The sequence below is a fragment of the Plasmodium malariae genome (assembly GCF_900090045.1).
Source record: "Plasmodium malariae genome assembly, chromosome: 10".
Classification (NCBI taxonomy): domain Eukaryota; phylum Apicomplexa; class Aconoidasida; order Haemosporida; family Plasmodiidae; genus Plasmodium; species Plasmodium malariae.
This window is the reverse complement of record NC_041784.1, coordinates 865,820-885,260: the sequence shown is the minus strand read 5'-3', so window position 1 is coordinate 885,260 and position 19,441 is coordinate 865,820. Positions and strand designations below refer to the sequence as shown.

At 26.5% G+C, this 19,441-nt stretch overlaps 4 protein-coding genes across 4 annotated transcripts; 1 reads left to right on the top strand and 3 right to left on the bottom strand.

The window, feature by feature from the left end:
- Window positions 1-2,552: 2,552 nt before the first annotated feature.
- On the bottom strand, window positions 2,553-2,807 carry PmUG01_10028800 (BolA-like protein, putative; the record flags this gene model as incomplete). Its single annotated transcript, XM_029005479.1, has 1 exon — window positions 2,553-2,807. One exon carries the CDS (start codon window positions 2,805-2,807, stop codon window positions 2,553-2,555), a length of 255 nt encoding a protein of 84 aa, XP_028862063.1.
- A 2,539-nt stretch (window positions 2,808-5,346) lies between these two features.
- PmUG01_10028700 (NLI interacting factor-like phosphatase, putative) lies at window positions 5,347-6,348 on the bottom strand (the record flags this gene model as incomplete). The annotated part of the gene is made up of 1 exon (XM_029005477.1): window positions 5,347-6,348. One exon carries the CDS (start codon window positions 6,346-6,348, stop codon window positions 5,347-5,349), a length of 1,002 nt encoding a protein of 333 aa, XP_028862062.1.
- Window positions 6,349-10,890: 4,542 nt separating this feature from the next.
- On the top strand, window positions 10,891-14,469 carry PmUG01_10028600 (RAP protein, putative; the record flags this gene model as incomplete). Its single annotated transcript, XM_029005476.1, has 2 exons — window positions 10,891-14,181; window positions 14,371-14,469. 2 exons carry the CDS (start codon window positions 10,891-10,893, stop codon window positions 14,467-14,469), a joined length of 3,390 nt encoding a protein of 1,129 aa, XP_028862061.1.
- Window positions 14,470-17,163: 2,694 nt separating this feature from the next.
- On the bottom strand, window positions 17,164-18,407 carry PmUG01_10028500 (40S ribosomal protein S11, putative; the record flags this gene model as incomplete). Its single annotated transcript, XM_029005475.1, has 3 exons — window positions 17,164-17,269; window positions 17,576-17,753; window positions 18,236-18,407. 3 exons carry the CDS (start codon window positions 18,405-18,407, stop codon window positions 17,164-17,166), a joined length of 456 nt encoding a protein of 151 aa, XP_028862060.1.
- Window positions 18,408-19,441: the final 1,034 nt, after the last annotated feature.

Sequence of the window (19,441 nt, the reverse complement as noted above, 5' to 3'; positions counted from 1 at the left end):
TTTTTAAATATGTACGTTCAATTTCCGGTCTTTATTTTTTTTTTTTTTATATTTTTTATATTTCTTTTTATTTCTTTTTATATTTCTTTTCTATTTTTTCTATTTCTTTTTTTACATTCATTTAGCTTTTAGCCTCTATTTTAAGTTGGACATTTCATTTGATGGGATGGGAGAAATGAGTGAATAGCTGATTTTTTATTTAATTATTTTATTTGTTAATTTACCATATTGGTATATTATTTTACCATATTGGTATATTATTTTACCATATTGGTATATTATTTTACCATATTAGTATATTATTTTACTATATTGGTATATTATTTTACTATATTGGTATATTATTTTACCATATTAGTATATTATTTTACTATATTAGAATATAATTTTACTATATTAGAATATAATTTTACTATATTAGAATATAATTTTACTATATTAATATACCTTATTATTTTATTTATTTATTCTATTTTTTTTTGTGGAACGCATAATTAGGAACAAATGAATGAATTATCAAAACGTGATAGCACATAATTACGCTCGCTTTTACACATGAGTAATGAACAGTTGAACTGTAGAATTTTTTGTACTAAAAAGTAAAACAATATTTTTAATAATAACGCACAATATATGAACAGCAAGGAAATAGAGTAAAAAAAAAAAATAAATAAAATTACTAGGAAAAAAAATAGCATAAAATTGCATGAAATTGCATAGAATGGCATGAAATTGCATAGAATGACATAAAATTGCATAGAATGGCATAAAATGGCATAAAATGGCGTAAAATTGTAATATATATAATTTTCCTGTTAAACAGTTTAACTTATTTTCCTTGTAACAAAAAAGGAAAAAGCGTGATAGTATTAATTTTGATGCGGGTGAAGGAAAGAAAAATTAAATAAGAAGTTCATGGAATAATAAAAATAGTGTTATAGTCCTTACGAGGATTATATACATATTCACATGTATATGTACATTATGTGCACGTTTGCAACTCGAAAAAAATGATAATAATGGAAAGAAAAGGAAAGAATAGTATAGCGTAGCATACTACAGTATATCATAGTGTGGTACAAAACAAGGAGGAAAATTATGGAAAACCACAAAAATGTGTAATCATTATGAATATTTGAGCATACTACAAATAAATTTCAACTCGTTCATTTTATATAAGTCACGTGAACGTCCTGTTAATAGTAAAGTAAAAATGTAAACATTTTTGCACTACGGGCAATACTTATTATTACCATTACTACGAAGTGACAGACATTTCTACCTGTGGAATCAACTATGAAAATGTTGCATAGGCGTAAATATACATATTTATACATACATATTTGTATATATTATAAATATATAGATATATATACATATGTACATGCACGTCGTTGTTTGCGCCCTCTAAATTATGCCGTGCATCTTGGTGCTGCTGATCTCCCATCATTACTGTAAAAATAAGTGCGTAAATCATAATTTTAAAAAATAATTAGATTTAGTGAATACTTTATTTTTTTCCCTATATTTCAACGGTCTTATATGTAGACAATGGTATTATAAAAAAAAAATATCAGTTCATGTGTCAAAAAATGAACAAAATGTATCACATAGCAAAAAAACCTTTTTAAATAAATATAATAAAAAATTAATAGCTATACAATTAAGAAGAAAAAAAAAAAAAAAAAAAAAAAAAAAATGAACTCTCATGTCCTCATTTATATTTATACAATTTATTAAATGGTGAGCAATAAAATTAAATGAAATAAACGAGGTAAGGGAACAGGTTTTTTTTTTTTTTTTTTTTTTTTTTTAACGCGCACCATTTGAATTATTTTTGAAAAGGATTACATTCTTTCATTATTTAGTGAAGTATCTTTGAGAATTTTCGTTTTGCAAAAAAAAAAAAAAAAAAAAAAAAAAAAAAAAATATAGTATTGTGTATGGTGTGATTAAGTAAAATATATATATACATGTATATATATGTGTGTATGTACAAAATATGAACAAGGTAAATGTAAATAAAAGAAAACATGCTAATAACGAATTTGATGTGCAGACAGGAAAATATAAATTGCTGCATTTATAAATTTATACTTTTTTCTAAAATTTAAAAATTCCACACTTGTAATAATTAACAAAATAAGCTAATTTTACTCATTTATTCACTTATTTATACATTCTTTTTACATATTCACTTGATTATCAGTTCATTCATTTATTTATACATTCTTTTTTTATATTCATTCGATTACCTGTTCATTCATTTATTTATACATTCTTTTTATATATTCATTTGATTACCTGTTCATTCATTTATTTATACATTCTTTTTATATATTCATTTGATTACCTGTTCATTCATTCATTTATTTGTTTTTTTCTTTATTCTTAAAAATACAAGCTGCACGCGCATATTATTATAGCCATGCGTTACAGTGTAAAATAATACTTCGTCACGAGTAGGTAGTGTTAAACTATTTTAAAAATAAAAGGGAAATTCATTTATTTTTTACATTAGTCCAATAATACAGAAAAAATATAGTAATTGTTTATGTACTTTTTATTTTGTCGTATTCAGCAGGAGTATGACATTTCATTGAAAAGGCATGTATGTTTTGTAATTCATCTTTTATAACATCGTTAACTAGTCTATGTCTGTCTAATAATCTTTTATCAGTAAAATTGTTCGAAACTATTACAGCATCAAATGACGTCCCACAACCACATGATTTATCAATCAGCTCTAGGAATGTTGGTTTTAAGGCTGCACTTAATTTTTCCTTAATAACCTTCTGTACGCACATTTTCATATTACTTAAAAACATTAAATTATATTTGTAAAAAAAAAAAAAAAAAGCAGCAAATGGGAAAGATGTACAGAATTATATATTTATATTTTGCGCGTTGCAGTTCCGTGGATATTTACATGTATACATATATATATATATATATATATATATATATATATATGTATATATATATGTATATATATATGTATATATTGCTGTGCACACTTTTATGAACAGACGAAACAAAAAAGGACCTTTGTTGTAAGAACCCATGAAAACATTAAACTAGTATAAGGCATAATGTTCTTTCTATCAAGTACTATAGCTTATACACTATCACGCAACTGTGTTCTGCGTGTTATATATATATATATATATGTGCGTGTATGTGTTTCTCTTTAACGGACGCTACTTTATAGGAATGATATGTTTTATATATTCTGCTTAATTGTTTTTATGTAAAAAGAGGATGCACGACTTTTACTTCATATCAAAACGAGATTAGTCGTGGAATAAGGAAAAATGTAGCAAGTAGAATATACGTAGTAAATGATTTAGCAAAAAAATGAGGTAAGAAAATGTGATTACACGTTAATAACTCGGCTTAATATTACAAAACATTGCACTATACATATATATATATATATTCAACATTTCAGGCTTTTCACAAAATGTCGTACCATATTTTATGCATAATCTGTAAAGCAGTATTTTAAATAAAAGCAGTATTTTAAATAAAAGCATTACTTTAAATAAATTTGTTCTATTCTCTTCCCTCAAGCATATAAAAAGCTATTTTAATTTTTAATTATTTTCTTACAGAAAAAACCATATATTAAAATATGCAAAACTTTAAAAAGAAAAAAAAAAAAAAAAAAAAAAAAGTATTAGTAACTAGCCAATTATTATTTCTCATTTTTACCCATCACGCTAATATAAGTTCAGCATAAAAAAAAAAAAAAAAAAAAAAAAAAAAATTCAATGTAATAATTGTTTACTTTATATTTTTAAAATGCAAATGGAAAATGGTTCTTACAATGATAAGAATAGTCTAAGGTATAAATTAAAAAAACAAAATGATAACATTATGGATATTAAAAATAGCAATATGATAAAAATAGTTTGTATGTGTACAAACACATTTGATTTGTTAGGGGCCTGTTTGAAGATACCCGGATTTCGCCTTAGTACATAACAACTTTTGTACATATATTATACAAATAGGTTACACAAATAGGTTACACAAATAGATTACACAAATAGGTAATACATATATGGGTTATACAAATAGGTAATACATATATGGGTTATACAAATAGGTAATACATATCTAGGTTACACAAATAGGTAATACATATCTAGGTTACATAAATAGGTTACACAAATAGGTAATACATATATAGGTTATACAAATAGGTAATACATTTATAGATTATACAAATAGATTAAACATATATAGATTATACAAATAGGTTAAACATATATAGATTATACAAATAGGTTAAACGTATATAGATTATACAAAAGCGTTGTATAAATGCGTTATATAAACACGATATGTACACGCTTTCAAGGTTACTAAAATTTGTCTTCGAGATATTAAAAATAAATGTATTTTTTCTGTTAATTTTTGAGTAGTTTATTCATAATTTTTTAATTAAATGGATGAAGAAGATCATATACACACACTTGTACGTATGTATGTATGCATATATTATACGTATTCGCGCAAGTATATATGTATATGAATTACAACTGTATATCTTCATAATAAATAATAATTAATGATATTTAAAACTTGAAAAAAAAAAAAAAAAAAAAAGCCCTTTTTTAATTTATCTTTTTTGTATACATACGTATGTATATAATATATATATATATAAATATTCATGAATATGTTCTACCATTTTTAATACCATCAAAAAAAAAAAAAAAAAAAGCACACACAAAAAAACAAATTATGTTGTAGTTTTACAAGTATATATAGGTACGTATGTATGAACATATGTACGTTTGAATATGCATACGTTTGAATATGCATACGTTTGAATATGTGTACGTTTGAATATGTGTACGTTTGAATATGTATATGTTTGAATATGTATACGTTTGAATATGTATATGTTTGAATATGTATACGTTTGAATATGTATACGTTTGAATATGTATACGTTTGAATATGTATACGTTTGAATATGTGTACGTTTGAATATGTGTACGTTTGAATATGTGGACGTTTGAATATGTATGCGTTTGAATATGTGTACGTTTGAATATGTACACGTTTGAATGTGTGTACGTTTAAACATATGTATATTTGAATACATGTATGTAGGTATTTACGTATGCATAAATAACACTATAGAATTATTTGCACTTTAAAAAATGGGACAGTAGGATAACTAGCTAAAATGGTCATAATAAATTTTTTTTTCTTTTTGCACACACATAAGTACACTTATTTTTAATTCAGTCTAGACATATGTTTGTATTTTACGAAAAGTGTAAAAGCAACCACATTTGTGTCTGTATGAAGGGGGTAGCAGCGGTTTCCTCACTGACCTGTTAAGTGTGTTGTTATTTCCTGTGTATATTTTTTTTTTCTTTGTTTCTTTTTTTGTTCATCATCACTTGATCCCTTAAGTTTTGAAAGGGAATAGGGATAGGATTTTAATTTACTATTTACTTTTTTTCCCAACTCATTCCACTGTTTTTTTGAGCTAGCATATCTGAACTTGTTCATAAAAATTTTTAAATAATTAATTGCTTGAAAAGCTAATGAATGCGTATATAAAGTTTTGGAATTTTCTTCAGTCAAATATTTTACTTGTTTAAATGGTGCTGTACTCAGCATTTTGGAAATTTCATTTTGTGTTTTTAACCTAAAAGAACATATTGATCTTATATCACGTACTTTTCTTAAATTTAAAAAAAAAGGAATTATATCTAACAATTCAGTATCATTTAAATCCCCTCTCCATTTTTTGATTGGGAAAAAGTTTTCTGGGTATTTTAAACCTGATAAATCTGAATCATCAATTAAAACAATTTTCGAAATTTCTTTTTTAATATTTACTAAATTTTTTATATAAACTTTTTTGTTCATTTCAAAGCAATCTTCTCTGTAAAATTTTTTGTCAATGTAATGATCAACATCCACTATATTGAGAACTGTATCAGCATATGACTTTATTGCTGTAGTAAATATTATAATTTCATAAAATGGATAAAGAACAGAAAAAAATAAATCTATATATGGCCTCTTACATACATATAAAGAAAAATATTTTCCATTTATTAATACGTCCACTTCTTTTTGATGATTATATTTTTTTTTTTTAGTACAATATATTAATGTTTCGTCTAAATCAAGAACTAAAGTCATAGATGGGCATATTCGTCTTTTTCTATAGGTTTTAACATTAAATTTTTTCCTTAACGTAAGATGTCCTACGACGTATTTTATTACATTTTTTATTTTTATCCATATATTTACATAGATTTTTAATCTGTTTAATATTTGATAAATACATCTTTCTAATTTTCTCTTTTTCATGCTTATACTGGTATCATTAATTTGTGCTTAACATACGTCTCATTTTAGTGGAGTACCTCTTTTTATATGCAGTGTGTGTATATGTATACCTATACGAATATGTATATATATATATATATATATATATATATATATATATATATATATATATATACATATCTGTGTGTATACCACTTACGTAAGCATGTATGGCTGTGGGTCCATGAATACCCATACGTTTAACATACATATATATATTTATTTATGTTCACATAAATATAAATTTAACTTATATATACATAATATGTATACAATAAATATAAATATATAATTATTTGTTTATTCACTCCTCATTCATGACGCACATACATATTTACTTACACATATATAATTGCGCATAAATGTATATTTACGTGCAGATGTATATTTGCTTACACACGTATATTTACTAATACAAGCTAATTTACTTAAATGCATATCTGCCCATATATATATATATATATATAATCATTCCCCCCCTTTTCACGACTTTTATTTCAAAACGAGTGCATAAATTAATAAGTATTCAAATTTTAATTTTTTTTTTTAAACTAAATTATTGCTAGATGTTAACTCAGACAATTTTCACTAATCTCCACATCTCGTTCTCTAATTAGTTGGCAGTCCAATTTTGTCGAGGAAAAAGTAGGTATTTATTTACATAGGTATATGTGCGAATATGTATATATATATATATGTATATGTATATATATATATATGTATATGTATATAAAAATATGGGCAAATGGACGTATGTATGTATGTATATATTACATATACTTATGCTCGTATATATTCCACATATGTACACATTTCAGTCTACCCGCATATATTCAAAAAGAATTACATCGCACACAAGGATATGTACATATGTATCTGGGAATGGCCGCATATAACTCTAATAACTTCAAACATACACATAAACATGTGTGCGTGTATACATGCGTATATGTGTACACATGTACATATATATGTATAACAGCGAAGTGTATGGAAGTTTAAAACTATATTTATACAACTTATACGCTATGCATGTCATACATGTTATATATATATATTATATATATATATTTTTTTTTTTTTTTTTTTTTTAAAGCTGTTGTTTTCCCTATTTTAAAGCTATTACTTCAAGAAAGAAAAGTGTTTAATTTCATTTTTTCTGCTTTCTTTATACACATGTTCTAAATTTGTTGTTTCACTAAAAACTTTTCTTTTTTATTTAAAAAAAAAAGTACACATATATATATAAAGTAATAAAACGGAAATTTGACACAAAATAAAGCGTACAACAAAATTGTTTTTTCTTAAAATTTTCTTTTTTGATATTTCATCACATCGAATTTGGTGGGGCTATTTTCATTTATAGCTGGTTTTGATTCGTGTACATGAACATATATGAACGTATAAGTACGTATATGAACATATAAGTACGTATATGAACGTATAAGAACGTATATGAACGTATAAGAACGTATATGAACGTATAAGTACGTATATGAACGTATAAGAACGTATAAGAACGTATATGAACATATGAACGTATATGAACGTACATGTACATATATGAACGTATATGTACATATATGAACGTATATCCATATATATATTTTTATGTATATATATACGGTATTTTTTTTCTTACAATGTTTCCGTTTTTCCTTTAACATTTATTACAATTTTTAAAAATATATAATTATGTTTTTATGTATTAAGGCCCAACATATAAAATATTCCTTTTCTATAACTCATAATATTTTTGCTTGTATATGTGAAAAAATGACAGTATATACTTCTAAAATATACTGCTAATTAAATATAAAAATAATTATTCCACCTTCATATACATTTCTAAAAGAATATAAAAAAAAAAAACAAACTAAAATAGCATATAAATGGCATAAAAATATGTTCCTTTTTTTTTTTTTTTTTTTTTTTTTTTTTTTTTGCCCTAAGGGTTTAAGTAAAATGTTTTTTTTAATTTTGTAAAAACTGCCTTTACATGCACTTGACACAATTACGTATACTTACATATATACAAATGTATATATGTATATATAGTATATATATGTATATATATGTTTTTATACGTTTATATATGTACATGCAAAGTATACGTATGTACATGTAAAGTATACGTATGTACATGTAAAGTATACGTATGTACATGTAAAGTATACGTATTAGTTTGTATACATATGCAATTAAGCTTCAGATAAGGTGTACATTTTGGAGAAAAAAAGAAAAAGTGTTTTATTATTTATGACCGTGTTATATGTTTAGTTGGTCAGAAGACTTCAATCTACCTTTTCTCTTATTTTATTAGTATATTTCCTTGGTAAGTTTTTGAATATCCTCCCATCCATCTGTTATGCGTAAAACACTTAACATATTTTTTAACTCATCTTAGCATATTATATGTAATTTCTCAAGCTATTTTATGCAAACCTTTTTTTAAAACACATACAAATGATATTTGTGTATGAACCCCCAAACTGTTTTACACATTAACACACATATATTTTAAGGCGTTCCTAGCATCATTCTTTTCATTGTTTTTTCCGTATTTTTACTACTACGTTAGAGGTACCAAAATAGAGTGAAAAAGGAAGAGATGGGATGAGATGGGATGAGATGGGATGAGATGGGATGAGATGGGATGAGATGGGATGAGATGGGATGAGATGGATGAGATGGGATGAGATGGGATGAGATGGGATGAGATGGGATGAGATGGGATGAGATGGGATGAGATGGGATGAGATGGGATGAGATGGGATGAGATGGGATGAGATGGGATGAGATGGGATGAGATGGGATGAGATGGGATGAGATGGGATGAGATGGGATGAGATGGGATGAGATGGGATGAGATGGGATGAGATGGGATGAGATGGGATGAGATGGATGAGATGAGGATGAGATGGATGAGATGGGATGAGATGGATGAGATGGGATGAGATGGGATGAGATGGATGAGATGATGAGATGGGATGAGATGGGATGAGATGGGATGAGATGGGATGAGATGGGATGAGATGGGATGAGATGGGATGAGATGCGATGAGATGGGATGAGATGGGATGAAGTAAAGGGAAAGAGGAATTTTGTTTCACTCTTTCTTTAAAAATGTTTCAAGCCGAAGAGAAGGCGAAAAAGACTCCGTGGAAATACGTTACTTTCTTAAAAATTAGTAAAGCTACCAGATAAGTGCCAACTTTTTTATGAAAAAAGAGAAAGCATGGCACTGCACGGACGAATATTATATATTATCTGTACATGTTTTACACCAACTTACTACACATATACACTGTGTAATGTCTGTGTGTATTGTAACTGTACTATATAAAAATTACAGCTCTTGTAATTAAACCAAATATAATAAAGAGATATAATGAAATTATTAAATATAATAATTATAATAAGTTTGATAAATATAGTATAATTACGATTTATATAATGTATTATGTATTATTTGAAAAAAAAAAAAAAAAAAAAAAAAGAATTACGTAATTTTGTGTGCATGTTTGGTTAATCTGTATATCAGCTAATTATAAAAAGGTAGTTTTAAAAAAAATTATAACTCCCATGTGTAAAAACTTCAATAGTGTTGTTCCATTATGGTGTTCCCTATTTTGTTTTGTTCATTAAATAATTACAAATATGAAAATATGCTTATATTAGATACGGATATAACGTAGAACTAATTACGTTTTTCTGTATGTCGCGAAATGAGCCCTAAATTGTATTTTTTTTTTTTTTTTTTTAAAAAACTATTGTAGAAAAGAATAAAAAAAAAAAAAAAATAAATTACTCTTGACCGATAAATTAAAAAAAGTACGTTGCAAAGGGAACATAAAAAAGAATAATTCAACCATTGCATAAAATAAGAAAATTAAATGCTTACTTATGGTATTACGTATGTAGTGTATGGATATATGTACATATGTATGTATGTAATGATATATACAAAAAACACCCGCTGCACTATGTAAATTTACATTAGTACACATATGTGCTTACGTACTGTATGCATATATATAAGAAATTGGCTGAAAACGCTGATTGGAAAGCTCTACTCAAATTTCTCTTCACAGAGCAAATTGATAAAAACGAGCAAAAGACTTCTGCCTTACGTCTCTCGGAATGGGCTCTACATGTACTCTTAAGTGGTGAGGAAACGCCCAAATAGTATATACTGATATTTGTAAAGCAGTATCGTGAAAGTGTCGGTGAAATTTGCTTTTTTTACTTTTATTCTTCTTTTATTCTTCTTCTATTCTTCTTCTATTCTTCTTCTATTCTTCTTCTATTCTTCTTCTATTCTTCTTCCCTTTTATTCCTTTTTATTCCATTTTTATTCCATTTTATTCCATTTTTATTCCATTTTATTCCATTTTTATTCCATTTTATTCCATTTTATTCCATTTTATTCCATTTTATTCCACTTATTTCCTTTTATGTGGCTCATCATTGTATAGCGCAAGCTCCACCTTTTGGAACGTCGCTTAACCGATAGGAGAAAAAATGAAAAAACTCTCCATCAAAAACTTAGGCTCGCAAATTTTCTCTTTTAGTAACGTGCGTATAAAAAAATGTAATTTTTACAGTAATAAAAAAAAAAAAAATGAACTGTTCATAAATTCGAAAAGTGATCCTAACCTATTGAACTCGAAGGAAGATTTTGACGATGTACAGTTTGATGATAGATTTGCACCAGGGTTCAGTTTTGACCTGAATATTGAGGATAAAAAATGGAAGGAAGAGGAAAAAAACGAATATAAAAAGTTTATGAAAAGGGTACAAAATGGTAACATCACACCCAGTAAATTATACCAAACTGAAGCGATGGAAAATGTAAAGGAGGACAGAGAAATGGTAGACCAGATAAGGGACGACACAGAACCGATTAACCAGTCAGACTTCGCTATTGACAGAATTACTGAGAACATTTATATTACTGAAAAAAGGGAGGATAGTGAAATGAATCCATATGAACATACTAATAGCTCTAGCAAATTCGAAGCAGTGGTACATAACTACTATGAGGAAAAAAAGTATGATAAAAATATTAACACACAGAAGAAAAAAGATGTTAATAAAAATATAAACGATAAGTACATAGAAAAACAGATTCATCACCCACTGTGTTATAAAAAAAACAATGCCACTAGTAATAAATTAATTGAAGAATCAAATCATAGCGACCTTTTTAAATTCCTTGTTAATAGCAAGGAACAGAATATTGAACGGATGAAAGTCATGATAAATACTCTTAAAAAAAGAAAGAATATATTACTTGATGTAGAAGATGAATACAGGGATAAGTTCTTCTCTATACTTTTGTCCAATGTGGAAAGAATACCATATGAAGATTTAATTTATACAATTGATATTTTGTACGAGTTAAATATTAAAAATGTAGTTAGGGACTTGTCGTATGAAGTGATAAAAATGGTAAAAAACGAGAAGATAACGAATAACAAGATAACGAATAACAAGATAACGAATAACAAGATAACGAATAACAAGATAACGAATGACAAGATAACGAATGACAAGATAACGAATGACAAGATAACGAATGACAAGATAACGAATGACAAGATAACGAATGACAAGATAACGAATGACAAGATAACGAATGAAATGATAACTAATGAAATGATAACTAATGAAATGATAACGAATGAAATGATAACTAATGAAATGATAACGAATGAAATGATAACTAATGAAATGATAAGAAATGAAGAAGACGATTATCAACGTGAGCAACGCAAAATAAAGCTGTGCCTGCATTATGTAACTACATTAAATAAGTGCTCCCTATATTTTGCAGATTTTTATGATTTTTTAATTACCAAAATTAATTACATGAATAATAATGAGTTAGTTATATTTGCCAATGAATGCTTCAAACATAGCTTAAGAACGAAGCATTACCTCGATAAGATTGTAATTCTATGTGTACAGAAGGTAAGCGAGTTCGACCTACATACACTACAATCTCTCTACTATTCATTTCACTGCTTTTGTAAAGAATATTCAAATTTTTATAATTCCTCATTAACTATTATGATGACCAATGTGGACAAATTTAATATACCCTTTTACCGTCTCTTATTAAAAATAGCTAGCCACTTCAAACACGAGGAAAAGTATATAAATTTAATTGCACTGGTTAGTAACCGGCTAAGTGTGCATGTGCGAAATTTAAAAGAAGGAAAAGAAGTGCTCACAAAATGCAGTATTTATAAAAGCGCCGATTTAATGATGACTGGAACGGGGGATATGCAACATAAAGAAGGAAAACTTGACAAGGGCATAGAAAATGGGAGTTATCATAATTTTTTCCTAGAGGAACAACGAAATGACGGTAGAAGGGGGCAGACGAACGATACGGCTAACACATTTGTTGAAGATTCCAAAAATACCGTAAAAATGGAGATGGTCAAAGGTAGAGAAGACGAAGAAAAAGTAGAGGCAGGAGGAGTGAAAGAAGTCGTAGAAACAGAAGAGGCATACAAAGGTGGGAACGCAGTAGCAGAGATCGTGCATCCCCAGCAATATAGCTCGAAACTGATGAAGTGTAAAACGGAGGAGAAAATATTTACGGGCAGTGAACTTAAGGAGGATGAAAAAAGCATTAACGAGAAGAGCATTCAAATAATAAAGTGTTTAAGATACTTGGAGTATAGTAAAAGAAACAGGGAAGAAGTGAAAATTGTAGTGAACGATATATTCGAGTTAATGAAAGAAAATATGGAATGTATAAAATTATTAGAGATAGAAGATGTAGTCTATTGTATTGTTTGTTTCTCTTCATATAATAAAAGAATAGTATTATATAACAACTTATTAGATATATTATGTGAGAGATCAAATGAATTATTACATGCAAAAAACATTTCTTTATGGGCAATACCAATTATAAGCTTATCAAAAATAGCATGGTTTCATTTGAATTATATGACATATTTATTTGATTGTATAAAAGACAATTATGTATTAAATCGTTTGAATGTTTTTCAACTGCTGAAATTGTTATCATCTCTTGTTAAAATGAATATATATGATGAAAATATTTACAAAATTTTAATTGAGAAATTGTATAATGATTGGGATACCATAAAAAAAAAATTTATTGATATAGCTACTTTTTTATGGTCATGTGCATATGTTAATATTATATATAAACCATTATTTGATAGTTCCTATAAGTTGATAATAAATTTTTTAGAAAAACAATCACTAAGTAAAGATGCAATTGTATATAAAAATTGTTTTGTTAATATTACTTGGTCATTAATTGTTGCTAATTATCATAAGACACAAAATAATTTTGACAAAATTTTAAATATAACCTTTTTAAATAGAGACCCTAATGATTCTCAAGCGTTTAAAAGACTTCATCAAATTGCTGATGCATGTTTTAAGGAAATACCGAAAAGCTTAATTAATTTAAAATGTGTAGATAACATGTATAAATATTGCATGCATGAAAAATGTAAAATTTTGAGAAATGATTTTAACATATATAAAAAGGAAAAGGATGCTATAAAAGTTAGAAATAAAATATTAAATGAATTAATTCAAATATTAAAGAATTTCAATATTTCTTATGATGTTCAATTCGAGCCATATAATAATTGCCCTTATATAATTGATATCCTTCTTAATAGAGAAATGAAAATTGGCATATGCCTTTTTGGAAAGGAACATTTAATGAGAACTTTGAAAAAATCCTGCTGGGATTACCTCAACACCGGCTTCGTCTCTCTGCAGATGAGAATCCTCTTCGCGCACGGTTGGCGGGTAAGCAGCTATCGGTTGGACGTAGTTGAAAGCACTTTGACTCAACTTGCTTTACATTTGAGAGAAAATTTTTATTCATATATATATGTACTTATATATGCTGATGTTATTCATTTTGCTTTTTTTTTTTCTTTTTTGTTTTTTCGTTTCTATCCTTTTTTTTTTTTTTTTTTTTTTTTCCATTTTTAGATTATCCCTATCAACGCGGGAACGTGGCTTCAACTGAACAATGATGAGAAAAGGACCTTCTTATATGAATGTTTCAAGCGACATTCCATCCAAATATAAATATCAGTGTGAGGGTAAAACATTTTTAGAAAAAAAAAAAAAAGAAAATTTCCCCCAAAATAGCTGTTTTTATATCGCTAAAAATGTTTATATTTTACAAAATTGGGATGGATTTCCCCTACCTTGTTATTAATTCTTGTGCAATTTTCACGACACACACGTATTTTTATTCTTCATTTTTTCTGATATATATAGGATTCATAATTTTTTAAAAGCTCCTTTATACGTTAAATATTTACAACTCTATGTGCCATTATTTCTGACTGTTTTAATGTACTTCCCAAATGTGGATAATTTTAATATGAGAAAAATGTTTGCACAAGTTTTAATTTATTTTGTCTATTTTGTTGAGTTTGTTACCCCCCGTCCTACAATTTTATGTTGTGGCATTTTGCTGTAATTATATTTTACTATATTTTACTATATTATACTGTATTATATTTTATTATATTTTACTTTACTATACTGTATTATATTTTACTATATTTTACTATATTATACTGTATTATATTTTATTATATTTTACTTTACTATACTGTATTATATTTTACTATATTTTACTATATTATACTGTATTACATTTCATTATATTTTACTTTACTATACTGTATTATATTTTACTATATTTTACCATATTATACTGTATTATATTTTATTATATTTTACCATATTATACTGTATTATATTTTACTATATTATATTTTACTATGTTATATTTTCTTTTTTTTTTTTAATTAACCATAAATCTGCGCAAAATATTTTGTGTACAACATTTTTCCGTGGAAAGAATGATACTTTTTTTTTTTTTTTTTTTTTTTTGTCAATTTCGTATAATGTGCAAAATTTTGTTTGTTAATAATCTTATTCGTTTTATCACTCGTCAACTCTAATGTTAAGAAATAAATAGAGACCTTATTTTGTTCATTTTTATTTAGACATTTACAACGTTAAGAATATGCACACACTACATCAGCGGATATAAAAAGAGGAGTCTGCAAAAAAATATTGTGTAACGTTTTCATAATAATAATACAAAAAAAAAAAAAAATTTTATCAACAATTTTACCAAATTAAAAGGGTACAAAACTCGCTAGGCATTCGTGGGTCCACTCGTCTGTAAGTTTCCTTCTGCGGGAATAATTTAAGAGTCTTCCGTATCATACACATATATATATGTGTACATGTTTATATTTTTTTTTTTTTTTTTCTTTTTCAAGACATGCATTATTTTTCATTTATGAGTTATCCGACAAGTGTTTCTCTTTATCTTTTTTAAATTTTAAATGAAATTATTAATTTGTACAGTTAAGGATATGAACAGTGTGATGTGCTTGGATCATAAGGAATTTTACGAAAATGAGTAAAAAGAACTGCACTGATTGTTTTAGTAGCTTTTTACAATATTATAATATATTTCTTTTTATAAAAAAGAAATGAGAACAAATGAGAACAGCAAATGAGAGCAACGAATGAGAACAGCAAATGAGAGCAACAAATGAGAACAGCAAATGAGAACAACGAATGAGAACAGCAAATGAGAGCAACGAATGAGAACAGCAAATGAGAGCAACAAATGAGAACAGCAAATGAGAACAACGAATGAGAACAGCAAATGAGAGCAACGAATGAGAACAGCAAATGAGAGCAACAAATATGAACATCAAATGAGAGCAACAAATGAGAACAGCAAATGAGAGCAACAAATATGAACATCAAATAAGGATAACAAATAGTAGTATACTGTAAAAATGTCCCAATTTGCCATCTCATCGCAATAAAAAAATTTTGTTTTCATTACGTATTATATTAATCCAGTAAGTGGTCAAATATTCTTTTAAATTGTATGACCGCCTTTTTTATTTTTTTCTCATTGCATACGTGTCGTTCTTTGTTCATGCACGCACATATATATATGAATTTACACCGAACGTGTACAAACAACATTACAGTTATACGATGCGTTAAAACGAGTAAATCCTTCTTCTCAAAACGCCTCCTATTATTCTGCTGCGTTAATAGGTGAATATTTAAAGCCCCTTTGACCTCATCCTTTTTGTAAAATTGCTAACATATATTTGTGTGCGTGCAAACGTGCATACAAATATGTACATGTACATATCTTCGCGAAAGGATAGGAAAAAACCCTAACTTTTCATCATATGGGTAAAAAAATATAAACTTATTAAAAATGTGAAAATTTTAAGTTTTTTAAATTGCAAAAGTAATGCTATAAATATATATATGAATTTATAAATATATGAAATAATATATATATATTCATAAATAACTGTTCATGCGTACACAAGTGGACATATTGTATGCCTATGGATATTTTTACATACACACATTATAAGCACGAGTGTGTACGTATGAGAAAAAACAGATAAAAAAATAAAAAAGCATGAATAAAATATTCTTAATAAAAATTCAAATTTTTATTAATATTCATAATAAAATTTATATTCTCTAAGAAATTAAAAAGTATGGTAATTCATGATATATATTTCCCCATTTCTTCTTTATAACTGTAACGTATTGGGTACAAAACTTTATTTCTATTATAACACTTTAATTTGTAAAAACAAATATATGTTCATATATTTAACCATAATTAGTCAAGAAAAAAAAAAAAAAAAAAAAAAAAAAGTAATCACATTTTTTTTTTTCTTTATAATGTAAATATAAAATAATAATTTATAAACGTCTTCCTCTTCTTCCTGACTTTTTTCTCGTCGAATCAGTTGGTATTGGTGTAACGTCTTCTATCCTCCCAATTTTTAATCCTGAACGGGCCAAGGCTCTATAAGTGTAAAGTACGATAGTAGGGGTGAATAAATAATTAAATATATAAATGTATATATGTATGTGTGCATGTATGTATGTATTTACGTACATATATATATATATATATATATATATATACTAATTCGAAAAATGCGGAGAATATATAATATAGGCCCGGATTCGAATATATGTGCACACATTTTTGCAACAGTATACATTTTTACTGTTTTGTTTCCTGTATGTATTTGATTATTTGTATATTTACATATTTTTTATTTTCATTTGTATATGTATTTTTTTTTTTTTTTTTTTTTGTTTTTACCTTAACGCTGACTGTGCCCCTGGACCGGGTGTCTTTGATTTGGTACCACCTGACGCTCTTAATTTTATGTGAATAGCTGAAACACCTAGTTCTTTTAATCGCGCAGCCACATCCTGTGCTGCCATCATAGCAGCGTATGGACTTGACTCATCTCTATCCGCTTTGACTTTCATTCCACCTGTTTGAAACAAAAACAAAGAAGAAAAATGGGCAAATTGGAAATATACTCAAAATGGGAAATATGCGCAAAATGGGAAAATAAGAAATATGTAAAAAATTCGTAATCCTGTTCTCACGATGAACTAAAAAATTAGCATACACAGTCAACACATTTACGGACTTAACAATATTTGATAATGGAAAAAAAAGGCAACGAGGGAAATAAATCACATACATAAAATATATATATATATATATATGTTTGTATTTATATATACATAAACGTAGTGAGCAAATTAAACTTCTTATTTCCTCGATGTCCCCATTTTAATATATCTCCTTTAGTCATAAGACTTATATAAATACACATATATAAAAAATAGGTGCAGCATGCTTATTATTTCTTCTCTTTTTATTTCTTTTCCTTTCCTTTCTTTTTCCAATTTTTTTATTTCTCCTTCTCTTAATTTTTAATTTTTAATGTTTAATTTTTAAACCAACCTGTTATTCTTACTAAGGTTTCCCTGCCACTTAAATCTGTCACATGTATAAATGTATCATTAAATGAAGCAAAAATATGAGCAACCCCAAAAACTAGTTCTCCTTCATTTGCTTGAGGACCCGAAATTACTGCCGTTTCCGGCTGAGGTGTTTTTACTTTTTTTGATGCCATAATAGCGAAATGGTGTTATATGTACTCACGAATGTATTTATTTAAGTATATAGAAATGTTAATGTACAAAGCTGCTTTTTCGTAACTACAAACTTACTTATAACTGTGTTTACGTTCTCGTTAATTTTTTGTTGAACTTTCGTTCATCAGTGTTTTAATGAATTATATAAATTAAATGAATTATATAAATTAAATGAATTATATTAAATGTGTTTTACTTATTTATTTTATTTTGTTTTTTTTAAATATACAAAATTACATATGCAATAAAAAAATAAAATAAAACGTACATACGAATACACATACATATATATATTTATACATACATATATATATATATATATATGTATAAATATATATATATATAAGTACGTACGTACGTACGCAATATACGTATTAACAAGGCTCCCCCCCGCTGACAGTTTTAAACGTTTATAATATATTTGCTTGTACCAGTTATTTGTTTTTTTCCTTTTGATTTTTTAAAGCTACAATTTTTAATAATTTGCAAAGTGAGAACAAAAAATACACAACTTTATTCTTTATTTTATTTTACATTATCTTTTCTTATCTTGTGTTATCATTTTATAATTTTTTTTTTTTTTATGTTAAAATTGTACTGTACGCAAGGGTGTGAACAGAAAAGCGAAGTTAAATTACTGTGGGTAGAAATACATAGAAAAAAGAAAACAATATTTATGATTACTACTAAAATGGAGAAAAAAAATAAAAAACTATCAGTTGATGATTATTTGATCATTACGTTGTTATGTATACAAATATATACGTATATGTATATATATATGCATGTATATATTATTCCATTGAGGCTCCAGAGAACACATAAATAACAAAGAAATGTAGATTATACGTATATATTATATGTATATTTATATCTGTAATATGGGGGTATTTCGTACCTTCTTCACAGTGTGGTATTTTTTTATTTTTATTTTTTTTTTTTTTTTTGTATTGTTTCAACTGGGAAAAGTTAAAAGACCATAATGAAATAAAATAAAAAAAAAAAATAAAAA